The sequence below is a fragment of the Lynx rufus genome, unplaced genomic scaffold, assembly GCF_022079265.1.
Source record: "Lynx rufus isolate CCGP_SWC_20201006 ecotype Redwood Valley unplaced genomic scaffold, mLynRuf1.p SCAF_13, whole genome shotgun sequence".
Taxonomy (NCBI): domain Eukaryota; kingdom Metazoa; phylum Chordata; class Mammalia; order Carnivora; family Felidae; genus Lynx; species Lynx rufus.
This window is the reverse complement of record NW_025814827.1, coordinates 11,740,886-11,768,659: the sequence shown is the minus strand read 5'-3', so window position 1 is coordinate 11,768,659 and position 27,774 is coordinate 11,740,886. Positions and strand designations below refer to the sequence as shown.

At 52.1% G+C, this 27,774-nt stretch overlaps 1 protein-coding gene across 1 annotated transcript; it reads right to left on the bottom strand.

Annotated features, from left to right (window-relative positions):
* RBPMS2 (RNA binding protein, mRNA processing factor 2) lies at nt 1-27,702 on the bottom strand. The gene is made up of 8 exons (XM_047074960.1): nt 27,309-27,702; nt 10,433-10,510; nt 9,795-9,833; nt 9,155-9,217; nt 8,664-8,814; nt 7,711-7,862; nt 1,425-1,494; nt 1-1,155 (listed from the first exon to the last, which is right to left on the bottom strand). The coding sequence occupies exons 1-7, from the start codon at nt 27,393-27,395 to the stop codon at nt 1,432-1,434; spliced, it is 633 nt and encodes a 210-aa protein (XP_046930916.1). The 5' UTR covers nt 27,396-27,702; the 3' UTR covers nt 1-1,155; nt 1,425-1,431.
* Between the last annotated feature and the right edge of the window lie 72 nt (nt 27,703-27,774).

The window sequence follows — 27,774 nt, the reverse complement described above, 5'->3', positions numbered from 1 at the left end:
TTACTTTGGATGACTTTTTATTTTGCATTTCATATATTATCCAGCTTCACATTCTCACAGGATCAGCAATTACAACAGCCACCTCGTCTCCCAAGTCTGAAAACGGCAAGACAGCCACACAGCTGCGGCCAAAGGCAAAAGCACTGATGTGCTCATGAAACAAAAAAATTGCACAATTTTTTTTCCTTCATTTTTCTGAAACTAACGCCTGAAACAAAGGCTCATTGCTGGAGAACGGAAACCCTTTTTTTCTTCATGCCTCAAACTAAACATTAAACTTATCTGACAAGGCGAACAAGGTCTCTTTAATAATTAATTGCACACACACACGAAAAATCCTTTATGATGCATAAATATTTTGTTACACAGGGTACAAAAATACTTTCACTTTTTGGTTGGTTTTGAAGTACGGAAAGAATGAGGAGCAGGGCAGGGGTGGGGTGCGCTGTGGAGAGGTAAGCAAATTGGGCAGAGAAAGGATTTTCTTAGCAGTTGTTGGCCCCTCTGAGGAGGACGCAGAGGACCCGGATTTGAAATGAAAAAGAAAACACTATCTCTGTCGGGTGGTGGCTGCTGTTCGGCCTGGAAGCGCGTGGGGGTGGTGGGGGCGCCAGGCTGCAGGACCGCAGGGCGGGGCGAGCTGCAGGGCTGGTCCTCACTGAGACAGGGGCTGCAGGGGAGGGTGTGCACAGAGGGACCCGGAATGATGGACCATTGGTGGCCAGGACCTGTTGCTATGGTGACACAATGTGAGAACAAACTGTACACTCACATATACACAAATTTAAGTGTCTTAATTCATGCCAGAAAACATGCAAAATTAAATGCCTCGTTTCTCTGAGGTGGAGCTGTGGAAGCAAGTCTGGACCCAGGGGGTCAGGCCTTGCTCAGTCCCAGTGAGACCTCCGGCCTGGGGCTGGGTGTCCCTGCAAGAAGGCCCCTGAATCCTCCCGGGAGGCCTTGGCGAGGGGCTCTGGGGAAGGACAGGGCTGAGGAAGAGGAGAAAGGAAACAGGAAGCAGTCCACTGAGTCAGGCTTAAAATTCACAGTCTTTGGAGGGAAGCAGCAGCTCTCCACAGGCCGCCTGGGGGCAGTGGAAGCTCAGAGCGGCTTCCTCCCCAGCGGGGCAGGGGCTTCAAGCTGCGGTGACAAGACCTGGAGGGAGGGGAGAGAGGTGGCCGTGAGCAGAGGTGAGGGACTAGAGATGAACCCAGGCTTCGCCCTTGTGAGGAGGCTGCAAGATGGATGGCAGGGGGTGACGGTGGGAGGAGAAGGGGAAAAACCAGCCAGAGTGCCCTAGCACGCAAGCCCAGGTGGACGCCTAGCACCAGTGAGCTCTCCGGCTCAGGCAGAGGGAGGAACCACGGCCCTGCAGTAAGCCAGGCTCTAGAACACTTATCCTGGGCCTCTGGGCCAGCACTTACTGAAGAACTAACAGAACTGACGATATTTCCATCCTTGCTGGGTGGTATCAGAGGAAGGGTACCAGCGCACCTGCAAGAGAAGCCAACGTCAGGAGCTAGCTGTGCAGTCCCTTCTCTTGACTGGGGAGTCTTCAGTGTCCCTGCTGGAGTCCTGGTTCTGTCACTGACTGGCAGACGCCGGGCCACTTACTCACCTCTAGGCATCAGTTTCTTCATCCTGAAAATGGGAGAGCGCCACCTGACCTGCCTCCTCCGCAGGGTTGAGGTTCAAATGAGAGAATCGTTACCAAGGTGTTTTATGTTCCACTGAGCCCAACTGTACCAGGTGGACTTTTGGCAGTGGGGGTGCTGGTCAGCATTCTGCCCTTCCCCCTTGACTTGAAGAGCGTAGAATTTCTGACGTTAGGAGAATGAACCTAATACATTTTTGCTCAGTTTCTTTCTGTCTCAGTGCCCTCACCCAAGTACAGGACAGAGATGATGAAGTCACAGGGTGTCCGTGAGGATCAGGTGAGACACAATGTACAAACACTTTAGAAACCAAAGTTGCTGTGGTCTCTAAGGGGTAGGACTCCTGTCCTTGTAGGATTCTCTAAGGAAGTCATGGCTGAGACCCAGCTGATGCTTCCATCCCTTTCCATCCCTCTTGTTCCCTCCATTATCAGCCTCCCAGGTCTACAGATTTGTAACCCACCAGCTGAGGCCTCCAATGGGGGCCTGGCAGCTGTCTCAGCCCTGGCACTTGCCAGAAGGCCCTTCAGAGCAGTAGCCCCTAAGCAGGATTCCCAGAGACAGGTCAGGAAATCATACGCCCTCCCTTTCTAGGCACAGCCTCCCCATGGGTCTGGGCAGTAAGCTATGCTGGGTGCCAAGCCAAGACTGCAGGAAGGCCACCTGCCCCAGTTATAGACAGCATGTCTGCCCCAGCCTAACCCATGGCTGCCTGGGATCAGTGGGGGAACACAGCATCACAAGACCTTGAATGAGGGGTAAGGGGAAGAATGCCCAGGGAGGGGAGTCCGGGGTCCCCTCAGGAAAGGAAGGGATGGCACGCCAAGAGCCAATGTAGAAAACAAGTAGCAGCTGGGCCCACAGACAACTAGCTTGACAGTGTGGTAGTTGGACTCAGTTACCCACTTGGCTGCCTGGAATCCCCACCTCTGTAAGCGGAGAAGATGTCAAGTAATGTCAGGTCGTCTGCGGGCTGATGGAAGCTTCCTGAGAATATACTCCTGTGTCTCCTCCAAATCTTACATGTTTTGTACACCCCAGGACTCTGCTCACCACATGCTCAACAGCAAGCAGAAGCTGGTTACCCTAAAATGCCAGGACACTTGGCATATAGCAGAAGCAGGTCCTAGGCCACCTAATCAATGCCAGAATCTTCCCTGGGCTCCAAGGATGTGGCACTGCTCTCACCACGACACCGTGGACCCAGGCTGCTAGAACCACCTTGATTAAGCACCATATCACACAGAATAGGAGATCAAGCGCCTCTTCTTGCCTTTGAGCTGTCCAGCCTCAGAAGCCACTATTTTCTCTCCTGCTGCCTCAACATCTGGAAGCAGTTCCCTCCCCTCCTGGCTAACAGCCAAGTGGGAGGCCAAGTGGGAGGAAGCCTCTCCTCCCCTTTGCTGAGCTGTGGGATGCACTCCCACCTGGAAGCGTGGCTGGACATAAGAGCTCATTCCGTAAGAGAGGGACAATAAGGAAACCAGCATGTGGCTACCAGATAAGCTTGTGGCCCACTCCAGCTCAGGGAATCCCCCGGTGGACCCTGACCACCACCCCTCACCTGGCTTCCAGCTGGAGCAGCCCTGTGACAAGAGATCCTGACAGGTGAGGTGCCTTGTAGGGCTGGACAAGATGCAAATGTTGGTTAGTGTGGGAAGGGCTCGGAGGCTTCTGACTCTCACCACTGGGGAAGCCAGCGGTTGCTTAAGGGGCTCCCTTGGCAAGCCTGCTTCATGGGGTCCCCCACTCCCTCCATTAGGTGCTGTGACTCAGTCTCCAAAGCAGCAGCTTTCCCCCCAGCCTGAGATGAGCCACTACCCCTTTGGGGAAGAAGTAGAGGAAAACCTGCATTTCTGAGCTCGGGATGGATGTACCATCCCAGTGGACAGTACATACGTGAGGGGCTGCCTTTCCATTTCCTCAGACACAGGTAGAGGCTGGCAGTCAGGGTCCTCTAAAGAAGTGCTGTCCCTTCCTGCCCCAGCTCAGAACAGGAGACACCCCCAAGGCCCAGGGATCAGGGCCAGCACATCAGGGAGTGAGTGAGCAGCCCACTCTCAAGGCCTCCAGTTGTTCATAGGGATTCTGGGGGTCCTGAGAAGCCACCGCACAGGGACAGGCCCATGGGCATCTGGAACGACCAGGCTCCAAGAAGGGCAGCATCAAAACAAGAGAGGGGGGCGGGGCACATGAACTCGGTCCTCTCTCAGATCTTGGGACTAACTGAGACGATAGACCAAGAGGTGGAGAAAGGAATAAATCCACATGGGAAGAAATATGAATAGCCAATAAATATGGGAGCCTCACTCATCAGAAAGTCAATTAAAGGAACACTCAGGTTGCCAAGTCTACACTGTGACCTTGTAATAGTTCTAGGAATTTATGATAAGGAAAACCAGCAGGACAGGTACCCAGGGAGGGGTGAACAAGGGCGTCCATGGCAGCACAGCCTATTGGTAGCAGAAAATTGTGTAACAACCTAATTTACCATCAATAGGGAGCTGGACACACTTATACAAAGGTGGGCTTGCCAGGCATCCAGAATGTAGATCTACATTTACTGATGGGAAACAATGGCCTAATATTTAAGTTTTAAACAGATTAAATGTGTAACTTTTATAAAAGCCACCTGGGTGGCTCAGTCGGTTAAGTGCCCAACTTTGCTCAGGTCATGATCTCACGGCTCACGGGTTTGAGCCCCGCGTCGGGCTCTGTGCTGACAGCTCAGAGCCTGCAGCCTGCTTCGGATTCTGTGTCTCCCTCTCTGCCCCTCACCTGCTCATGTTCTGTCTCTCCCTCTTTCAAAAATAAACAAACATTAAAAAAAAAAAAAAAAGATCCACATCTATGGATTTATTTATACACGCACACCCAACTATCTACTAACCCTATGGACTAAAAGTAACTATTTTCGGGGGAGCAGGATAATAAGCAAAGGGAAAAGAGAATCTTACCATCTCCATTATACAGATAAGAAAATAGAGGCAAGGGAGTTCATGTAATAGGAAGGTCATTAGCAAGCGGTGAGCCAGTGTAAAGAGGGGGAAAAGAGCCCCGGTCAAAGATCCCCACCATCCTCAGGTTGAAGTGGAAAATGAAGTCAAGTCTGGGAGGACTCTGGGATGCAAGGGGACACAGAGAATTCCCACTTTTAGGCATGTGCCAGACCCCATGCCATCTACACCTCTTGTGTGCCTCATCCTCTTAAAAGAGAAGTTTCTATCAAGAGGACCAGAAGGTTGAAGAGCACCTGGGTGGCTCAGTTGGTTAAGCTTCTGCCTTTTGGTTTCAGCTCAGGTCATGATCTCATGGTTCGTGAGTTCGAGCCCCGCACCAGGGTCTGCTCTGACAACGTGGAGCTCACCTGGGATTCTCTCTCTCCCTCTGCCCCTCCCCTGCTTGCTCTCTCAAAATAAATAAATAAGCTTAAAAAAAAAAAAAAAAGAGGACCAGAAGGCTGAGCAATATGGCCTCACGCTAGACAGAGCAGGACTGAGCCATCTCCAATGCCCCTCCTGTAGGTCTGGGCCCCGCGGCCACATACGGATGCCTTGGCTGAGGCTGAGCTAGTGGCAAAAGGCATGCAGTCAGGGTATGTATGTTGGGACACAGAAAGGAAGGACTGCTTTTCATCCCCTTTTTCTACTACCTTCTCTCCAAGTCACCTCCTTGCTCATAGGCCCAGAATCAGTTCTGTTGTTCCTCTGGGTTCAGAATAATGCCCTCAGGATGAACAGCATCCACTTCTGGGCAGCACTGTCAGGGGGCAGGGAAGGAGCTCTTGGAAGGAAAAGACACAAATGCTATTACTGCATTTGGTTCGGGCAGTGCATTCTACTGTTGTGGAGACGGACATCCAGAGAAGTCCAGTAGCTGGGACAGAACTAGTTACTACCTCGTCCAATCTCTTGTTGCTAGCCTGCCTCCCGACAAATGTCATTAGCCTTCGAGGTGGGCTTTATCCCCATCCCAGGGAGTCCAGAAACAGGGACTGAGACACAATGAGGCCTCCAGCCTCGGAGAGGACCCTGGGGGTACTAGATAATAGTGATATTAAATAATAACCATGATAACTGGCACTTCTCTAGCATTCCCTCTATGCTAATATCAGAAAAACAAATACCTACAAAGTAGGTATGATTATCACCATTCCAAAGAAATTGAGACAGAGAGGTTAAGTAACTTGCCCAAGGTCATAGAGGTGTTGGAAGAGCCAGGATTTGGACTGAGGCAGCTGGACTGGAGTTGGGCAGCCACTGGGCAGGGACAGGGTGGGAGGGAGGAAGCTAGAAAGGAAGAAAACAAGAGGGCACATAGCCCTGCAGTATGGAATTTAAGGACAGGAAGTAGCGTGCCCCTTTCAGCCAGCTGGAGGAGCTACCCCAAAAACGGCAGAGGCACCTCTGCTTATTAACTTGACATACTATCTCTGGTTCCCAACCTCTGCCTCACCATTGTCATGGCCAAGCATCTTGGAGCAGACGGGGTAGAACCCTCTCCACCTCATCTTGATTGCCCTCTCATTTTACAGACGAAGACACACACAGAGGCCCAAAGGTGAAGTCACTTGCAAAAGATCAGGTAGCGAAATGGTTGCACAGCTAGGATCGGAGGAAAGCGCCCGGCAAGGCCTCATAGGGCTGCTACAGTGAAACTCCCTGTGTGGCCAGGAGCACTACTGCCAGCCTCCTGCACTCCACCAGGTCACGGAGGACGAGGACAGTCTCCTGGGCTCACCCGCTCTTTGCCCACCACAGAACCTGGTTTGTGGTAAATACCCAATCATTTCCCTCTGGGGAATGATCTTTACCACCTTCCTATCCCCTATCAATTTTCTAGCTGCCTGTGGTGCACAGCTGGGGAACGGTGCCAAGTTTAACCACACTTCTGCCCTCAGTACAATCTAAAGCGGCCATGGCCAAGGGGACCTCCCCTGATGGGGGAAAACAGCTTGCTAGGGTAGTAGGCGGGGAGTCTGTACCTTCCACCTCAGAACTGAGTAGATCCAGATGTCACTAAGCCCTTCAGAGGACCTGACATAGACACACACTGAGCCCCCCGCCTTGGGCAGAGCACCCAAGTCCTCCCACCTTGGCTTCTGGTTCCTGTGAACTCTCTCTTCCTGGCTTCTTATACCCTGTACTTCCTCGGGCCCTACTGCCCTGGTAAGGCGACCTCCATCAACAGCAAAGCTCGCCCGGCCAGGTGGCTCTTCCCAAGGCTCAGCTCTTGCTCACTCTACTGATCACAGGCCAAAGTGGGCTTGCCATCACTCCTCAGCCCCCTTGTGCTGCCTGGTGGCACTTTGTCCATACACCTGGCAGTGCCTCCTGTCACTACACCAGGGAGGTCCGGGCCAGAACGGACCGTGGCTCACTGGCCTCGGGCACCTGGTATGGCACTCGGTGAGTGGCCCAGCACTAACCTCCCCAACTCTCCCCTAGAAGTGCTCATTCCCTCTTTCCCGCCATCCCTGCACAGGTTCACCATGGAGAGTGTCTAGGCTTCATGAAAACAAGCACTAACACTCACTGAGCACTCCGTGCTCCAGGTGTGGGGGGGCTGTGGTGCCGGCCCTTCACAGGTGTTAACATCTAATTCTTTCAACAACCCTGACGCAGGTAATACTGTGCTCATTCTTCTAGATAGTAAAAAAGTCAGGAATTTTTAAATGCTTTCTGAAGTTCGTAAAGACCAGAGAGGCAGAGGCAGGCGGCCTGGCTCCACAGAGCACACTTGGGTTGGGATCTGAATTGTGGCTGTCACCACAGGCAGAACGCAGTATGGCACCCGCCTGCACATGTTCGGTGGGTGGTGGGACCATGGCTGGGTCTCTCTCACACTCACATTCTGCCTCAGATCCCCGATGTGGCCTCACAGCTAATCCTCTCCCTCTCCTCTGTCTGATCCGAAGCCCTAAAGAGAATGTCGTGGGAGACGGCAGTTCTGCAGCTCTAGAGGCATGAGTGGCCCTGTGGCCATTCAGGAACAAAGTCTGGCCAGCTTAGAGCCTCCTTCATCCTCTCCCCGCCTCTCCCCCAGAGGGGCTTACCTGAGCATGTAGGGCGGCAGCGGCAGCAGCAGTGGCAGCTGGGTAGGTGAATGCAGCGTGTGAGATGGCTGGGGTCAGCTCTGTGGTGTACAGAGGGTAGGGGGCCCAGGCCTCTGGGGATGCGGGGATCAGAGCAGCCCCCATAAGGTCATCTACAATGGGAGACAACAGCCCCCATTGTCAGAACACTGGTCTCCCCTTCCACTACCATTCCAAACAGAGAAGGGGACCTATCACTACAGTTGAAGCATAAGCTCCCTACTCAGGCCAGACTTCCCTCAAGGACCGAAAGACCAGGGGAAAAAAAAGCCATGTTAACTTGGCCTGGCATGGTGAGCATCCTATCTGCTTTAAGAAGCCCTCAGATGAGGGGTGCCTGAGTGGCTCAGTCGGTTAAGCGTCTGACTTCAGCTCAGGTCATGATCTCGCGGTTCATGAGTTTGAGCCCTGCATTAGGCTCTGTGCTGACAGCTAGGAGCCTGGAGCCTGCTTCAGATTGTATGTCTCCCTCTCTCCCTGCCCCTCCCCGGCTCACGCTCTGTCTCTGTCTCTCTCTCAAAAATAAACAAACATTAAGAAAATAATAAATAAAAAATAACTCATGCTCTTTAAAAAAAAAAAAAAAGAAAAAGAAGAAGCCCTTAGATGGGCTTCTGCCCATCTCAACCAAGAAAAATCAGAGAAGGCTTCAGAGAAGTTGAGCAATGCTGACAGCTCAGGAGCTCAGTCTGTCCGCAGCCTAGCAAAGGCTACAAGGGGAGGAAGGAAGCATGGAACCCGCAGAGACAGGTGGCTGTGGATACAAGAAGCCTCCTGGAAAGGACTGACTCTCTCAGTGAGAATCTCAACAACTTCCCTCTGTTTGCAACTGCACTCAGGCCCCTTGCCTGGGGCAAGTAAAAGGACAGCAGACAATAGCTGGACAGCAGATGATAGCTCTGAGCACCACTCACAGGGGTCCCGTGCAATGAAGTGTGCTCCTAGGGCGGGGTGAGCGTTGGTAGGATTTGGTGTAGCCATTAGCTTGTTCTTGGCCATCTTGGTGTTGGCTTTGGCAAACTCTAGCCTCAGGGTCTGCGGGTTCTCAGGATCAAAGCGAATACCCTACAAGAGAAGGGAAGGGAAGGAAAGGAAGGAAAAGACTTTACTTTGTAGGACTCAGACAGTCTGTCCACTGCAACAGGTACAGAAGGGCCCCAGAAATGATCTTGCCTAAAAGACTCACCCATGCAGGGGCCAAGACAGACGACACACTGCTTGGACCTTGTGAGTAGTGGCATTTGATAGACAAAGCAGCTAGGGACTTTGCCCCAGATGTTGGGGGATTAAGGTATATCTGTAGGCCCTTTTTAGTGGCATGGAGTGGGGGAAAGTTTGTAAAAGATAGAACAGGAATACTTGTTGTCTAGAGGTCTGTGGGTCAGAGAAAGCCTTGTCTACTCACATTCAATGCATTCTTGGCTGCTTCTGCTCCTGCTCGGCTGTCAAAGATCACAAAACCAACAGGCTAGTAGGAGAAAGAGAGAACATCCTCATATCTCTCCCAACATTCCATTTTCCCCTCAACAATAAAACAAAGCAAAAACAAAAAACAAAAACAACTTCTTGCCTATATCCTATGTTCAGCTAGAACAGTAGAAGTTTCTCATGCACCCAAAGTCTCCCATCCAGGTACTACATTGTGGGAAATGATTCCAATACAGCTTTATCCCACTGCATTAAACATCACCCTCTTGGTAAGTCTTTTTTTTTAATGCACGCAAGTAATTAAGTTCCAGTGTTTTCGCCAGCAAGAAAGGGGGCACCAATGTATTAAGGACATGGGAAGGCCCCAGGTTTGGTAAAGGGGCAACAGGTTGAAATCTTCTCAAAAACCAGAGAGGGAGGACCAGAAGCTGACTGGTAAGGAGAGGGGACCTGTGGAGGTCGCTCTTTCATCAGTTCAGAACAGAAACAAGATGAGAAAGAGCAGGTCTCAGCTGCCAAATGCCTCAAGATGAGGAAAAGGTAGCAGGCTCAGGTCCAAGCTCAGTAGTCGGTCTGGGCTGGGAGGAAAAAAAAAAAAAACTTTGGAGAGAAATTACCTGTCTCGATGTGAGTTTGATCAGGGACCCTTCATACCCCTGCAGAGAGAGGTGGTTATCACAGGGAAGGTCAGAAGCCTGTTGTGCTAGCCCAGCCACCCATGACGTCAGCCCCCCTTTCTCCACCAGTGCTTGCCTGCATCATTCTCACACCACTCCCACCACGTGTCCACCACCCTGACCTCCACCAGTGTTGAGCGCCCTCTGCCCTTGTGTTCTGTATCACATGGTGTAGCACACGATGTGGGCATCATGTGGTAGCGTTCATCATTTCGTGCGTAAATTCCCACTTGCTCCGCTAACTTGTAATGTGGAAGCACAGACCCCACCTTTTTAAAGTTTTCTCAAAACTTGAACTGAAAAGACTACACTGAATCTCAAAGATTCCTTATATGGCAAAGCCTACTGAGATTCTCTCTTGTTTCCACTTTGCAGATGAGGAATGAGAGGCTCAGAAGGGCTAAGCAATCGACGAAAGCAACATGTGAATTAACACAACCAGGACAGAGAGCTGGGTCTGCGATCAGTTTCTGACACACTGCCCTCTGCCTTCCTGCTGCCCAATCCAGGTCGGATTCACTCCTGATGCTTCTCCTCCATCCTAGGCTCTGCCTGTGGGTGGCTGGGTCCAGACTCACCTTGAACGGCCTGAAGAGCAGGTAGAGTTCTCTGGGTTTAATGTCCACAGGGAGGCCACTGACGAATAGTGTTCGGACCTGGTGACAGAGACCACAGTAGACAGGGATGATAGCTCTTCCTCCAGGAAGGAACTAAAATCCTTCCAGAGTTTAAGGAGGAAATCTGTATTTCCTGGGCTTCCTTTGGAGGCCAAGGCAAATGAACACTCAGAGTTTCATAGTACTTAACTTTTTAGAGCCCTTTCTGTACCCTTTCCTTTCTCTACATTCATCCTGCAGTTGACTCAACAAGCACCTGCTAAGCACCTCTGTACACAGACCGAGCTGAAGAGCTGCAAGAGGGGAGAGCCCTGTGTCATAAGCACACAGATCAAGGATCCTTTTTCAGATCAAGGATTCCTGAGACTTGAAGAAAGCTATGGTGTCTTACCCCCAAGAATATACAAGTCAAAACATATATATTTTTCAGAAGATACAAATGGACCCCAGATTGAGAGTCTCTGCCTAGTCTAGAGAAGAGGCAAGGGTGTAAATGGATAGTAAGCCCTATACCACACTACACCAGGAGTGATTTCAACAGAAGGCCTGGTGTGTTCACATCCATCTCCTAGTGCTTTCTACGCTAGATGTAAGCTCTTCGATGGCAGGGAATATGTTGTATGTTTGCCTCTATGCCCAGGTCTTAGCATGGTGTTGTATTAAATGTTTACTGAATAAGAGACCTGGTTAAGGAGTCAGAGATGGAACAATTATGCTGGGTTTTGAAGAAGGAGTACGATCTTACCGGCTTCAAGTGAGGCAGATGATGCTATAAGTTATGAGCCTTGCCCTCAACATGGTTACAAGCTGATGGGAAAGCCAAAGCTAGACACCAGGTGTCCATCCTGTGACTCCAACCAAACCCGACCTCCTGAACTGTGGGTGAGGTCCCTAAGAGGGTTGGCAGACACTCTAAGTTATTACTGCTAGTTAAATGCTGCTGGCACCAGATGCTCAACTAGGAAGGCCAGATCAGCCAATAATTATAACGGGGAGGGAGGATTTCCCATCGTTTAGATCCCTTAGAAATATATATTAAAACTGTAGCTAAGTTGTGAAAAATCCAAATGAATAGAGCTTCCCTATACACTTGACATCTGATTTCAAGTCTCTTTTTTTAAAAAATTTTTAAAATGTTTGTTTATTTATTTAAAGAGAGCAAGCCGGGAAGGGGCAGGGAGAGAGAGGGTAGAGAGAGAATCCCAAGCAGGGTTTGTACTGTCAGCACAGAGCCCGACAAGGGACTGGAACTCACGAACCCGAGATCATGACCTGAGCCAAAATCCCAGGAGGTCATGCCCTGAGCCGAAATCAAGAGTCAGACACTTTAACGGACTGAGCCACCCAGGCGCCCCTCAAGTCTCATTTCATACCACCAAGCAAGCCAAGCATAGATCTTCTGAACTCACCCCTGCCAGTATAAGAAAAAGCTCATGCGCCTCAGCCTGCCTCCCTGCCCTGTGGCCTTTCCTGATACCATTTAGATGCCCTACCTACAATGGGCCACATTCCCTTCTTCAGAGGCACCAAAAAACTTGCTCCATATTCCAGTGATGGCCTGCCAAACCCATGCAACAGCCTTTTCAAAGTCAGTGGCTTGAATCAGGAGCCTGGGCAGCTAGGCAAAGTTACACCCAATGCAGGCAGGCAGGCAGGCCGACAGGCACACACACCCCCACCACTCTACCTCTGCCCAGTCAACACACAGATCTGAACAACAGAGCCAGGAATGGCAAAGGCAACCACCCCCAACCAGTGTCACCAGCCCCACCCACACAAGAATGAGCCCAGCACGTGGCTAATAAAGAATGGATGAGGACAAGCTTCTTCTCTTGCGTGGGTTTTTGCCAAGAAGCATACCAAGCAGGATCCTTTGCCATTTAGGATGCATCTTCCCCCTTTGGTCATGCTTTCCCTCACCAGACACGCCTCTGCTTCCAGGCCTGGGGTGAAGATTCTGCACATTTCACAGGCCTTGGCAGCTCGCATCACTGTATACACAGTTCTCGAGCATGGCCCTGTTGCCAGAAGCACCTGGGAAAAACTGGACAGCCCGAGCTCCAGGGTAGCGTAAACCCAGCTCCTGGGCTCCAGAGAGCAACAGTCCTCTACACCCCTGCCCCTTGATGAAAGAACCTTACCACCAAACAGAAGTGACTTATTTGGGTCATGCAGCAAACCCAGGTCTCCTGACTACTCATCCAGGCTGCTTCTGGGTGCCAGAACATGGGCACTCAGCCCACCCCCCGAAGATGGACTCAAAGAGCGCAAGCCAGCCAGGGCCCTGCTGGAAGAACCTGGATCAGTACTACTCCCTCCTCCCCGGGACGTGGCTTTGGTCAAAGATGTGGAGCCAGAGCCGCCCCACAGAAACCTCTGCCTCAGTTCTCCCCAGGGGCCACCCATTTCACCCAGGCTAATTTTAAACCCTTCCTCAAATGGCTCCTTTCTGACCAGACCTCCCCAGAGGCCCCCTTAAATAGCAAGTTCTCAGCACAAAATTTCCTGCACGGGCTGGGGGTGGGGTTGAGGGTGAGTATAGGGGAGCTTTCCCTCATTCCCAGTTAGGATCCTTGTTTCCAACCTTCCTGCTGGGCCAGATGACCTTTTTCCTCTGCCTCCATGTTTCAGGTTCTCAAGTGTCCAAAATGCTACAATGCAGAGCTATCACCCTGTCCCTGGCCACCTCTCAGGGAATAAGCTGAGGTCAGGCAGTTATGGATTAGGTGGGAGGTCCCTTTCTGCCAGGTCACAGGAAGCCTAACCTGAATACTCTTCATGGTTCTCACTTGACCTTGGTTGCCCTGGAAGATGATGTGCCCTCTGCCTATCCCCTTGTGCAAACAGGGAAACTAAGGCCCAGATAGGGAGCATGCAGCTTAGGAGCTGAGCTGGATAAGATCCAGGGACCCTGACTTAGTCATCTATGCCATCAGCAATCCACCTTGCTGTGGGGACAGAAAGAATGGTACCCGGGTGGCCTCGCTGGCCCCATGGGTGGGTAAAGAGCTGCCACTGTTCATTCAGCAGCCAGTCCCTTCCCCAGGCACTTGTTTAGGATGCCAGCTGGAGTAATGGGGGAAGAATAAGAAGAAGCCGGCAAACCAGAGGTGGCAGGATGTATAACCTTAGCAGGCTGGTCAACTACATGTGGAGAGGACAGGAGGTTGCAGAGCCCACCCTCCCTCCCGCTCCCAACCCCATCAGGTCCTGCCCCAGCCCCAGCCCCAACTATTCCAGGCCCCAGACAAGCACCCACACAGGCCTGCCTCAGGCAGCTGCTTGTGCTGCCCCTCAGCACTCCCCTTCCCCTTCCTCACTCCTTTTTTTTTTTTAAAGTTTATTTATTTACTTTGAGAGAGAGAGAGAGAGAGAGAGAGAGAGAGAGAGAGAGAAATCCCAAGCAAGCTCCACTCTGTCAGCATGGAGCCCAACTCGGGGCTCGAACTCATGAAACCACAAGATCATGACCTGAGCTGAAATCAAGAGTCAGATGCTTAACAGATGCTTAACCAACTGAGCCACCCAGGAACCCCTCCCCTTCCACATTCCTTAACTAAAGGGCACTCATCTTGTGGATTCCTCTATTTCTTCACTCCCCTTTCCTTCCTCAGAAATCCTATGGGGACAGGACCCCCTGCCTTACATGGTTTCCACAATCTGAACTTACTCCCTCCACCTGAACTGTATAAAACCCCAGAGACAGGAGCCAAATCTTAAAACTTTCCTATCAACCAAGGTACCTAGAGTCAGGCCCCAGCACTTGAGATGCACCCCCCCCCCATCTCTATGCACCTCAGCCCCCCAAAGGAGAAATTCCCAGCCATAGACAGATGTGGCCCAGCAGGGCAAGGTGACACCACACATGGGGAAGAGAACAGGCTTCAGCTGGGTACACCAGAGTCTGTACCCTAGCTTTACACTTGACTTAGGGAAGTGGTTTCACCTCTCCAAATCTCAGTTTCTTCATCTGTACAATGCAGATACCATCTACCTCCAGGATAAAGAGCTCACTTTATGCCCGGCATGTAGGAGAGGCTCAACAAAATACTGGTTCCCTTAGGGCTCCTGTAATCACAGCATTCACCTGCACAAAAACCTCCCTATCAGGTACCATGAGCCATTTATTTATAAGGTTGCCTAGTGAGTCTGGATTGGATCCAAGTCAGTCTGGAGCTGGGAATGCAGATGAGTCAACCTTAGGTAGTCACTGGATTCTTTAGTGTTCCTTCCTCTTCCCCAGGAGGGAATGACCAAGGTGGAAGGCACCATGGAGACCAGCTAGTTCAACATCCTCATTTTGCAGATGAGAAAACTGAGTTTCAGAATAGGAAGGTGACAGAATAAGCTGATGGCACACTCAGGATTCTTTAGGGGACAGTAGAGACAGAGACACACAGTTACTTCTCCAAAGCCTTACAACTCCTGTGTCCCAGGCTGGCACTGGAGATCACTCCTTCCATGCCACTTATTGGAGCCAGTCTCATGGCCATAAGGTGCAACATTCAGGAAAGAGTTTGGGTACAGACAAGGATTCAGGCACCAGTTGCCTACTGATGCCAAGATAGAAAGATTAATCAAAGAATACACGGCCTGCCTACTCCACACGTTTAGTACAAGAATTCAACACACACACACACACACACACACACACACACACACACACACACACACACAATGTGCTCAAGTATTTGAAGAAAACATAAGGGGTGGTTCACACAATCCCAGGCTGCTAGAAGGCACCAAACTTGTTTACCTGGGCCCTTCTCCTTCCATACACTTAACTCTTTCTCCAGAAGTGTCCAGACAACCCAAAGGGTTATACCCCACTCCCATCCTGAAACATGGAAAGCACTGCAATCCTTTTAAAACGGTCATCTTTAGGGGCACCTGGATGGCTCAGTTGGTTAAGCGTCTGACTTTGGCTCAGGTCATATCTCCCATGTCGGGCTCTGTGCTGACAGCTGGGAGGCTGGAGCCTGCTTCAGATTCTGTGTCTCCCTCTCTCTCTGCTCCTCCCCCACTCACACTCTGCCTCTCTCTCTCTCTCTCTCACAAAAATAAACATTATTAATAAACAAACAAACAAATACTCATCTTTATGGCAAGTACCAGCAGACAGGGCTGGACCATAGTCACATCCTTAGCACAGGTGGAAGGTATGTCTGGAACAGTGTAGAGAAGATATTAGGGGAGAAATGGAAACAGTATGGAGAATCTTTAGAAGTCAGTGAAAGGGGCGCCTGGGTGGCTCAGTCGGTTAAGCGTCCGACTTCGGCTCAGGTCATGATCTCACGGTCCGTGAGTTCGAGCCCCGCGTCGGGCTCTGTGCTGACAGCTCAGAGTCTGGAGCCTGTTTCGGATTCTGTGTCTCCCTCTCTCTCTGACCCTCCCCTGTTCATGCTCTGTCTCTGTCTCAAAAATAAATAAATGTTAAAAAAAAAAATTAAAAAAAAAAAAAAAAGAAGTCAGTGAAAGAAGAAACATGCTGAGGAACAGCTTTTCTGGTGGAACCTGCTGGAAGCACCAGATTCAACATGGATTAAAGAACTGGCTAGAGAGATGTGCCCATACAGGTCACTGCAGACATGGCCATGCAGCCTTCATGATGGTCAGCAACAGACTCACCCACACTATAGATCCCAGCTAGCATCAGGTTTGCCTAGAGGAACCAAATGGCCTTTGGCACAACTGTGTCCCCCATCGAGTAGGTTTCAGGGACTGGGCTGCTCTTCCTTTAGGCAAGTCCTGCTGCCTGTTCTTCCCCTAAGTTGCTGGGAGTGAAAGGGTTGGGGAGGTCTAGCCCCATCTGCTAAGTCCACACCACAGGCTATCACCGGTGGACAGACTTCCTGGGGTTGTCTAGGTCTTTGCTGTGTCTTCTTGGGCCCTTTCCCACTAGCTAGTGCTGGACCATATACAGTGCCATGGAGGTGGGGGGCACTGCTCACCTCTTCCACAGGAGGCCCCTGAGCTCGCTCCCAGTGCTCCAGGGGAGAGGAAGAGAGGGCAGGACCTGGGGAACTTCTCTCACCCTCAGAATTACTCTTGAGGTCCCTGTGGAGGGAATGTTCCCTAGAAGAAGCCTCTCAACTCACTTTCTAACCCCAGCGTGATAGAGCACCCAGGCTCCCCAGACTCCCTGGCTTTTCTCCTCGGGCCTCATACTGGAAATCTCTTTCTCCCTCTGTAGTCCTCCCCAGCCCAGAGTAAGATCACCTTCTAAAGAGAAGTAGGAAGAAGGACTCTGACAAACTCATTCTTATCTGTGTGTCTGTTGTTTTTCCTTTAGACAAACTGACATTTGTTTATAGATGTTCAGAAAAATGAAATCAAAAAGAAGGCTTTAAGAGCAAGGTGACAGTGACACCCACTGTATCAGCCTTATATACTTTTAACATTTACTTTATTTTAAAAAGTTATGGTTTCTGAGAAAGACAGAAAGAGACAGAGAGAGAGAGAGAGAGAGAATGTGAGTGGAGGAGAGACCAAGAGAGAGGGAGAGAGAAATCCCAAGCAGGCTCTGTGCTGTCAGCATAGAACCTAATGTGGGGCTCTCACTCATGAACCGTGAGATCATGACCTGAGTGGAGGAAACCAGTAGTCAGATGCTTAAATGACTGAGCCACCCAGACACCCCTTATTTATTTTATTTTAGAAAGAGAGTGCAAGCAGAGGAGGGGCAGATGAGAGGGGAGGGGGGAGGAGAGAGGGAGAGAGAGAGAGAGAAGAGAAGACATGAGAAGAGAAGAGAAGAATCTTAAGCAGGCTCCACATCCAGTGTGAAGTCCAATGTGGGCCTCAATCTCATGACTGTGAGATCATGACCCAAGCCGAAATCAAGAGTTGGATGTTTAACTGACTGAGACACCCAGGCACCCCAGCATCAGCGTTACAGCACAAATTCAGGCTTCTGTGGGAAAGGCTTCTAGGCAGGACTCATCCTCTTTCAGTCCTGGTGGACATCTCTCCTGGTCCTTAACACTCATACAGGTAGACCTGTCATTCAGTGCCCCCAAGCCAGGCCAGCTCTCTAGTCAGTGGCTGCTCAGGGGGCTCCCTCCTCCCCAGGGCACACAGGGGACCCAGCTCACCTAGAGGTCCTGCAAGAATTACAGGAAGGGGACTGCTGGGCTGCTGGGAGAAGGGGGTGGGTAACCTACACAGAGGAAAGCAGCCAAAAGCTTCCATGTGGCACAAGACTGGGGCGGCAGTCAGTGGGGGCCCTCCTCCAATAAAAGAGGACCCTGCGCTCAGACTGGGGCCTGGCCACTCTGCCCTCACAAGTGTGTGCCCTCTTCTGCAATGGGAGGGACAGTCCTGATGCCAAGGGCCCTGTAGCTCCAACTCGCCCCAACTTTTTGACACAAGACTCCCTTCACACTGAGCATTAAACATACAACTTCACAGTTAAGGGCGGCAGCAGGGTATTGTGACTGAGAGGACAGGTCCATAAGCACCAGATTTTGTTATGAGACAGAAAGGGTAAACACTGCTTTCAAAAACAGTGGAATGCTAATAGATATTAAACCCTCTTATCCTTTAACTCTGAAGGACAAGCACAGCCTTCTTCAAAACCCCAGACTTAATCATCGCCAAGACCACACCCTGGACTTCAGGGACCACCCAGCCAGAGGACAGACTTTTCTCCACAAAGGATGCTGAGCTAGGAAAACAGTAGGGCCACCCCCCCCCACCTTTCCCCGCCCCCAAATAAACACTGTAGGCCCACTAGGAACACTCTGCCCTAGAAGACAGACTCCTGCCTTCCAGGCAAATCCCTGCCTCACGGGGCTGGGACACAGGAAGGACATGATTGGGAAAACTTGACTCTGGGCAATAGATACATCCTACCAAAGAGATAAAAATGACACTTGAAAATGGATTCTTTGCAGCAATCCTTTAGTATCTCTGAAAGTTGGAATTCAATCTGGAAAGGAAAAACTATTTCAATTGTCCATTCCATCAAATAGTTCAAGTGATGGGCTCACTTTGAATCCCCCCACCTACTCGATGCTTATTGTGAGCTCTGGTGTCATCTGGATGGAAAACACCACTTAGGGAAGGGAGTGGGGGGAGAAGGGAAATCCAAAAAGGGAAAAACAAGCCTCTCATAAGCCACTCCCACATCCTTCCCTGACTCCCAGCCCTCTGAAGCAACTGAAATGCAGAATATTTGAGCTGGAAGAAACCTTATTTTTAGATAAGGTAAACCAACACCCAGGGGTCCAGTGAGTTGCTCGTGGTCACTGAGCATGTCAGAAGCAGCCCCAGGGTCCCCAGGTGCTCGTGAGTCAATGCTCCCTTGCAGACCTTAACCTTACACACCAACTTACTCAGACCCCAGTCAGGTCAGCCTTGGGCTCCTTGAAAATAAGTGGCCTTGGGGCGCCTGGGTGGCGCAGTCGGTTAAGCGTCCGACTTCAGCCAGGTCACGATCTCGCGGTCCGTGAGTTCGAGCCCCGCGTCGGGCTCTGGGCTGATGGCTCAGAGCCTGGAGCCTGTTTCCGATTCTGTGTCTCCCTCTCTCTCTGCCCCTCCCCCGTTCATGCTCTGTCTCTCTCTGTCCCAAAAATAAATAAACGTTGAAAAAAAAAAAATTAAAAAAAAAAAAAAAGAAAATAAGTGGCCTTGGGGCACCTGGGTGGCTCAGTCATGATCTCACGGTTTGAGTTCAAGCCCCGCGTCGGGCTCTGTGCTGACAGCTAGGAGCCTGGAGCCTGCTTCAGATTCTGTGTCTCCCTCTCTCTCTGCCCCTCCCCCACACATGCTCTGTCTCTGTCTCAGAAATAAATAAACATTAAAAAAACATTTTTTTTTAATATATAAAAGAAAATTAGTGGCCTTTAGGCTCTGACCTAAGGGGCCAGAAACAGCCCCTTGCAGAAGGTTGATTCAGGGCGGGGGGTTTGGGGTATGCTACTGGATGATGCCATGGTTAGTTGTCAACAGCATTAAGTACAGGGAGGTGAAAGGCAAGACAGACAGCCAATTCCCAGCAGCTAAGTGGGAGCAGCCTTGTGTCCCACTGACTTGGAGGCAGGGGCCGGAACAGGGCCACACACATGCCTCAGACAGGGCAGTTGGGCGCATGTGGCCCCAGGAAGCCCCAGGTCCAAACGGAAGCCCAGGCCACCCCATCCTGACCAAGGGAGTTTTTGAGATGCAGCCTGCGTTACATACAGTTTATGGCTCTCCTGATACAAAGATGCTAAAGGTCCTTTCTAAGCTTGCACCAACCACCATCACACCCAGCTCTGCTCTGTCTTCTCCAAGGGGAAGAAACCCCATTGAGAATCAAGAAACTCGACTCTTGCTCAGCAAAAACCTGTTGATCAGACGTGGAAACAAAACAACCATCAGGAAACCTGGGTAGAAGTCCTAGCCTGACCACCAGCAGGCAGGTGGCTTTGTGGCCTTCCTCTGCTGCCTCAACTGTAGAGGAAGGGTGCACTAGCCTCAGGGCCCTTCACATTCCACCTTGTAAGATACCGAGGAAGTAGGAAAAGGTGACTGAATCGCAGTATAAGACTTGGGCATTGTCCTCCTCCATCTGCTCAGAGCTGAAGCGCTTCCCTTCTGCCCACAAGAAGGCAAAGTGGTGAAAAAGGGAATAAAGAACAAAAGGGTGACAGAGCAGAAAGTCAGCAGCCAGGTCCTGGGCCAAGGTGGGCTTGGAGGTTTGGGAGGGGTCTCTGCCGGGGCAATGTTGGGGTTGCCAAAAAGAAACCTCAGAGCAGTCTCCCACATATACCTCCCTGCCCAGAGATCTCAGAGGCCAGGGTGGGGGATGGGTTCTGCCCAGGTCTCAGGCTTAAGCTTGGCACCAGCAGGTCGTTCTTACCCCTCCCGGGGAAAGAAGTCCCTCTGAGTGGGGCCACTTGACGAGAGGTGGATGGAATGTGGTGACATGGCCCGCAGACGCAGGACTTATAAGGGCTGAACAAGGACACAGGGAAAAAGAGCAAACAGATACAGCCAGACATTGGATGTGAATCGAGACACACGTTCCCAGAACCCCAGTGCTTCCCATGCTCCTTCCGAGGAGCTCTGGGCTGCTCAGCTCCCAGACTAGGACGCTTCCCAGCTTCTAGCCTCCCTCCACATAGGACACCTCCAATGCCATGAGTCTGACCTGGTGTGAAGTCCCAGGCTTAGGATCTGTTCCACAGCGTTTTGCCTGCCCCTGCTAATTCCAGCCCCAAATCAAAGGGTGTGGCTCTCAGGACCCATTCTGGGCAGCACTTTGTGGTTTCCAGGTCTTTCATACCTACCATCTGGCACGTGAGCCCGGCAATCCTTTGATCTAACAGGCAAAGAAGTACTGGCCCATTTTACAGATGAAGAACCAGCTCAGGGATTAGGTGTCTGGCCAGCCAGTGGCAGAGCCAGCAGTAAAATCCAGGTTGTCTGGGAACCTGAGGCACTTCCCCTATAGCCTGCAGTGTGTACTAGAGTCCAGACTGTGTGTGTACAAGAATCAAGGGAACCAAGTTGGGATGGTAAGAAGTTCTCTAAAGGGTGGGACAGGGCTGGGTATGTAGAGAGTGTTAAATAAAATGGCTTCAGACCTAATGCTCCAAGCTACTTCTAGCCTCAGGAACAAAAGGCATAAACATCTTGGGAACACACCTGGTCAAAAGTCTGTTGTGAGTACCGGCCTACACCTCATTTACAGGGAACCAGATCTAACTGTGTGAACTGCACCGTGCAGACTCAGTGGCATGGCTGGGTGACTGCTTTCCATTTGGTTCCAGACAGTGCCAGGGGCCACGGTTTTCAAAGGCCACTCAAGTGGCAGGCTCACAGGGCCCCCAGCATGGAGGCCTGCTGGGCAAGGCTTCCTTCCCTTCTATGCCATCCACCTCCCCATCCCTCCTGGGGCTGTGGGGTCAGCCAGCGCAGATCCATCGCTTGTCCCAGTGCCTGGTAAGGGCTGCAGTTGTCCTCACTGAAACACACCAACCCATGCATCAAAGAGTTGGCCTGGGGGAATCTTACACCCCTTCCCCAGCTCTGAAATCAACACCTCCAACCCTTAAACCACCTTATAGTATTCCACTGTGAACATAGCACTGAGCCTACCACACCTGTATACTACCTGAAGGAAGCAGATGAAGCCTGAGAAGGGATGTTTCCTAACATAATGCTACACTGTTCAGGAATGGAAGCTGCTTCAAGGGCCTGTATTCTGGTTTGGAGCTCCTCAGTCACAAACATCCCAAGCTGTGCCTGGATATGGCCACAACCATACATCAAGAATGAGGACCAGTCTGGGCAGAAGTTCTTCACACAGCCTTCATTTCAACAAACATTCTCAAAAAAGGGCCTTAGATCCTATTCCAGTAACCTCTCCTGACCACCTCCCACTCCACCAATAAAAGCCCAAACCCACTTGGGGAAGAAGTTGGCTAACCACAAAAGGGAACTAGGTACTCCAGACACTCATCCCATGGCCTGGTCCAGGTCAGGTTCTGTCCTTTCTCCCTGAGAGTCCCAGGCCTGTTCACAATTAAACAGCCAGCCTTGATGACTTCTGACAGCCAAGAGCCTCTGCTCAGTCAGCTGTAAATGACTACAGGCCATGGCAGATAGACCTACACAGACCCTCCCACTACACACAGCCCTTGCTATACCCCAGACGCCCCCAGCACAGATGGATCCACCAGTGGACTCTTCATGAAGGGAGGACCCCACCTGTCAGCCTTGGCACATCTCAGAGGTAACCATATTTTTTCCATCCAAGGATAGGATGGGGAAGCAGCGGAAAGAGGGAAGCCATGTTGTCCCTGGGCAGGGAGTAGATGGGGTTCTGGCATACAGAGCTTTGTGGACTATCTATAGTTCTGGCCTCACAGCAGCATGGTTTCTGAAGTCTAGTGATGGGCTCTGCCCCACTGCCTCATGGCTTTGCCAGGAGTGTGAGGACCCCTCTAAGGCAGCCATGGTCAACGGCAGAGAAACTAATACGGTAGCAGATGTCAGTGCTACCCAAAACCAATGGCCCAGCAGAGGCTGGGGGCCATTGGGTGGTACCAGAACCTAGCACTCTAGCTCAGCTCTGGGTAACCAGAGGTTGGAGGCCATGGAGCAGGAATCCAGCCCCCAGGCCAGGTGGGATGGACACCTATATCTCTCAGGACTGTCTGGAGCCCCAATGGGATAAATGGGTTAGAGACCATGAGAGCAAAAAGCGAGGCACCCGCACTTCATGTCTTGACTCCACTCTGAGTACTCACCAGACCCTCTCTGGAGATGAGAACAAGAAGAAATCATTATGTCCAAATGTTCAATGGATTTAGAAGCTGGTTCCTACTGGGATAAGCTAGCCAGGCTGCCCATGAGCAGGGAAGGAGGAGAGGAGGAGAGCCAAGGGAATGACCCACCCCCACAAAAATGACAGGCAGCTGCTTTAGAGTGGGTACCGTTTCCTATTTAAGATGTCCAAAGCATCAGGGTACCAGGGCAAGGGGGTGGGGTGGGGGAAGGAATGAAAGCAGTAAGCCCCTGCACAGGCAACAAGGGGTTGTATTGCCTGTAGGGAATTGAACAATAATAAAATTGACTTGATCTCATTTTATTATCACCCTGCACTGGCCAATTCTAAATCCTGTCGGTGATAAAGATGCTCCTTCTACAAGGGCTGCCAGCTCCCATCACCCAGTCTTCAGATACCTATCCCAGCCCAAAGGGAACTAATCTGGAAGAGCAGGACCCAGAGCTCAGGCCTCAAAAACTTTAGTTGCAGGATCTTTTTTTCCCCTATCCCCCAAACTCACCAAAACCCTAGTATAAAACAAAACAGCAGATATAGTGAGTGTGTGGTTCAGAGCAAACTCTGGGTTCAAATCCCAACTTACCTACTAACTACATAAAAGTTATTTAACATGTCTCAGATTCCTCATTTATAAAACAGTAATGACAATAATTCACAGTGCTGTTATTGTGCAAGTTCAAGGAGGTAAAAGGGTGAATTACTTCAGGTAATACCTGACTCAAACACTGTGTATGGGCTTACTACTAATCGGACAGCGTCTCTATTAGGTTATTTGAATAGAGAAGACACATGCACAACAACCCCCAGGGAGGAAGGCAGCCCAGCCTATAGCATCTGCCTGGATCTACCTGCTGGGACCCTGTGTCCAGGTAAATGCCCAGAAGTATAGACTCCTCCCTACCTTCATACCAAAAAAGAGCTTGCAGATACAGCATCAAGATGCCCCAGATTTTGTCAAATGTTTTTAATGGCAGAGAAAAGAGGAAGTGGCTGAGTCATATGCTGGGCCCCAGAATTCCTTCACCTTCATCTAGAGTGCAGAGACCTCTAGAGGACACACGGTGGACCCAGGGGTGTCCTGCCTGCAAGGAGCCACAATGGCCTAGATCCACTGGATGTTGTGGACAAGCAAAGATGGGAGTGGGAGGGCAGTAAGGGGCCAAGACCCTCCAGTCAAACTGTAGCCCCTTTGGCTGCCATTAATGCCTGCCTCTCTACAGTTTACCATTAGGCTGGCAAAAAAACTTCAACTCTTAGAAACTTGAACTCCACCCACCCAAGATTCCAAATACTACTTTCCTTAGCAGCCCCTCCCCACAATGAATAATTACTGTAACTTAGTATTACTTTGTACTATGAAATTAAAGTCTCCATTTTCAAAATAGACCGTTTTCAAACCACATGTACCCCTCCCCAGAAACATTGTAACTCTCTAGCCATCCCTAAAGAATCACTAAGACAAGCTTGGGTCTGGGATTCTACAGCCTCACAGGCAAGCCTGTCCTGGGCTGTCTGACCTCACCTTCTGGAGTTCTAGCACCAGCTATGACCCGCCTGGGTTAAGGTAGAGGCTCTAGACTGAAAGGGACACTCAGCTCTTCCCCTGAAGACCCTCTCCTTAATTCCTCACTGCCCTCCTTAGCTTTCAAAGGGTAGCAGAGCTTCTAACACCTCTCCTTTCCAAGTGACAGAAAATGCCAATTTTCCCAACTATGCATGATCTCAAGCACTTCACAATGTGGCCCCCACTACTGCTGAAAGCTAGCAAACTCCTGGAAGTCATGTGGCTCCACAATCCACCTCTCACTTTTACACATGCTATTCCCTCTTCTTGGAATGCCTTCTGACCAGCACAAGTCTAAGAACCTCCTACTGAGCTACATCTCAGGGAGGGGTCACTTCTACCTTCTCAGTGGTACCACTGCATCACTTGGTGATATCCCCTCATTTCACCACATCCCATTCCCTCCTGGCAAGTCCTTCTCACCTTCCAGTCTGTGATCTTTCACCTGGAATCCTGACCCCTGGTCCAGAAAAGGAACCTAATGCCTGTGATAGAGACAAAGCCCCAGTGGGTAGGGTGGCCAAGCAGGAGGAGTCAAGCCCATGCAAAGGAGCTTAAAATGAGGAGCCCCACTGATACCCCTTCTGGAACCACGAAAACATACCCCTTTCTCCAGAAACCTAACACCTTTAGAAATGAGTAGGGGGAGTAGGACTCTGGTTCTCTAGGCTTGCTTTACCTAATCTCCAACAGCCAGCCTGGGTTAGTCATGAAAGTAAACTACCACTGCTAACAGATTCCCCAGATGGTGGCTCCTGGGGGATGCAGAAATGACTGCCTAGGGGACATCGAAGCTAAAGGAAGGAATCCAGTTCCAGCTCAAACCAGCAATTCAAGATGGAACCTCAGTAGGAGAGATCTTGGCCCAGAGGGCTAATGAGGGGAGGGGGCTCATCCTTGCAATTACCTGGCCAGAGCAGACACTGGGCTCCAGGAGATTCCCAGAGCCTTTAGTTTTAGACTTCTATTAAACACAGGGCTGTGCCCCTCCATCAGCACACGGCAGCACTAGTGCTATAACCCACCTCTACCCGCAAGGAGAAGTTAACAGGGATTCCACTTCTTGAAGATCCTGCCCTCTCTCTCAGAACAGGCACTTAGAAAAAAAGTGACCAATACTTCAAATGCTTTAAGACTTTAGCTTGGCCACATGGTTTACCCTTCCCACTTCAAAGGGGTAAGTCTGAGGGTCAGCACAACCTCTTGGGTAAACTCCCTGTTGAAGTCAACCCTCCAGCATTAGCAGTATTCTGGGTCCTTGCCCAGCTTCACAGGAGATGGCTTCCCTCTCCCAGTTTCAACCCCCAGGAGGCCAAGCAGCGATCTGCCCCCCCCCCCGCCCCCGCAACACCAGCAACCCTGTCACCCTTCCCCCAACTCTCAGGCGAGATTCTGAACAACCAGGTGGCGTCAGGATGGGGTTAAGGTTCTCATCAGTGCCACGGGCCTGTCAGCATGTCAATGTCCAAGGAGGACAGGGCCTTCAGGAGGCAAAACCACCCCACCGCTCTGGAGCCCACACAAAACTAGCGGACAAATGTCAGGCCCTCCCTTTCCACCCTTCAGAGTCAAGAGTTATATATTCCCCCACCCTCCCTCCCTCCCTAAAAAGTGAGATCTAGACCTAGATTCTCAAGATGCCATGCCATTGGTGGACTAGGGTTGGCAGCAGGCCTCTGAATTACTAAGAGTGGGAGCTGGTGGTGTGACCCTCCCACCATCCCTCCCACAGTGAGGAGCCCAGCCCAGCAGTGGGCCACTGCCGCCATTCTGCACCAAACCCAGAGCACGGTCAGCCGGCACCACCGCCACTACATTGGAGGGAGGTGAGGGAGGTCAGCGACACCAGCCTCCACCAGGGGATCTGCGGTTTCTCCCCCAGACCAAGGGGAAGGGAGCTCAGGGTGGATAACTGGCCCTTGGTTTCCTGGGCAAGAGCTTGCCAGGGCGCGGCAGGAAGGGTCTCCTAGCCTTGGAGTGACACAGCAGAGGCCAGAGGCCCCTGGAGAGAGATGCAAAGCCTGTCGTCCCCTTTCCGCATCAGTTTTTGTCTCTGTCGGCCCAGCTCCTGGTCTCCATTCGCCACCCTCAGCCTTAAGGCTTCTATTCACCACCTCATCATCACCCCTGCCACACACCCTCCCCGATTTCGCCATCCCATTAACCACACAGCTGCTGCTGATTCCACGAAGCCAAGCCGCCTCACACTCACTCCCTCCTCATACTTAGCACATGTCTGGTGGACAAGATAATGTCGCCTTTCCTTGCAGAATCCCACCCAGGCCAGCTCTGGGGTCCTGGATTGCCTGCTAGGGCAGAACCGGGGTGGAGGGGGGGTGGCGGGGGAGAGGGAGAACCGGGAACGAAGTATCTTTAGGCATCTCTTTCTCAACTCTAATTAACTGCCCCGCTGACCTCTTTGCCAAAGCCCAGGTTCTGGGGCTGCAAGCAAAGCCCGTCCACCTCCCGTGACTACAGCTCAGTTACAGTGAACCAAGGTGTCGGGCAGCCGTCCCGGGCCTCCAAGGTCACCGGGAGGGGTCAGGGTGGAAAGTGCAAGAGGGTGAGGGTGCCGCCCGCCCGTGGGGCTAATCCCGCTCAGTTCCTTCCAGCAAAGGCGGGAGTCCCAGCAGTACCGGAGGAGCTCCTCGGGTAGCGGCCCGGGCCAAGAGTGGAGAACGAGGGACGCGCGGGCAGCAGGCGTGGGGCAGACGCCGAGCCGCTCGCCCACCACGGGACGCACGGACGGCGGCCGGCGCGCGGCCCGCCCCGAGCCCGGGAGGGCGGGGAGACAATGCCCGCCCGGCGGGGCAGTCCAGGCCGCGCGCCCCCGCCCGCCGGACACGGGCTGCTCCTCCCCGACCGAAGGGCAGCGGCGGGAAAGAGCCCCGAGCGATTGCCAGACCGGCCCCGCGCGGCGCGGGAGGCCCCGCGCGCCCTCTCCCCCGCCCACCTCCGCATGCACTTCACCCCAAGTCCCGGGGCCGCAGACCCACCTCTTCCTCCAGAGTGCCGCCGGAGCCCGAGCCCGTGCCGGTGCCCGTGCTGGTGCTGTGCTCGCCGTCCGGCTTCAGGTTGCTCATGGTGCGGGGGGTGGGGTGGGGGTGGCGAGGGGAAGGGAACGCTGAGGGCGAGCGCGGCGCCCGGCCCCGGCGAGGAGGTGGGAAGGGGCGCGGTGAGCGGTGCGCTCCGGGAGTGCGGGGCGGAGTGGCGGTGGGGGGCGCACGGGGCGGTGAGAGGGGCAGCCGCCGCGTCGGGCTGGGGTCACATCAAGTTTGGCGGGTGCGGGATGTGGGGAGGGGGTGCGGCGGGGGAGGCACTGGGAACCGGAGCCGAGCCCGAGCGGCCGCCGCCTCCGCCTTTTCACTGCGACCGGCGAGTGCGCCCGCGGCGGCGGCGGCGGCGGCGGCGGGGGGCGGGCGCCGGGGGAGGGGGCGGGCGCCGGGCGGTGGCGGGGGGCGG

Bases quoted from the DNA above. Each gene is read 5' to 3' on its own strand.
- RBPMS2 (XM_047074960.1), bottom strand. From the start codon at position 27,395: ATGAGCAACCTGAAGCCGGACGGCGAGCACAGCACCAGCACGGGCACC. The intron at 9,218-9,794 runs GTAATTTCTCTC...TTCTCCTACTAG, and splicing joins TCAAACTCACATCGAGACAG to CCTGTTGGTTTTGTGATCTT. The intron at 7,863-8,663 runs GTGAGTGGTGCT...CTCCCATTGTAG, and splicing joins CTTCATTGCACGGGACCCCT to ATGACCTTATGGGGGCTGCT.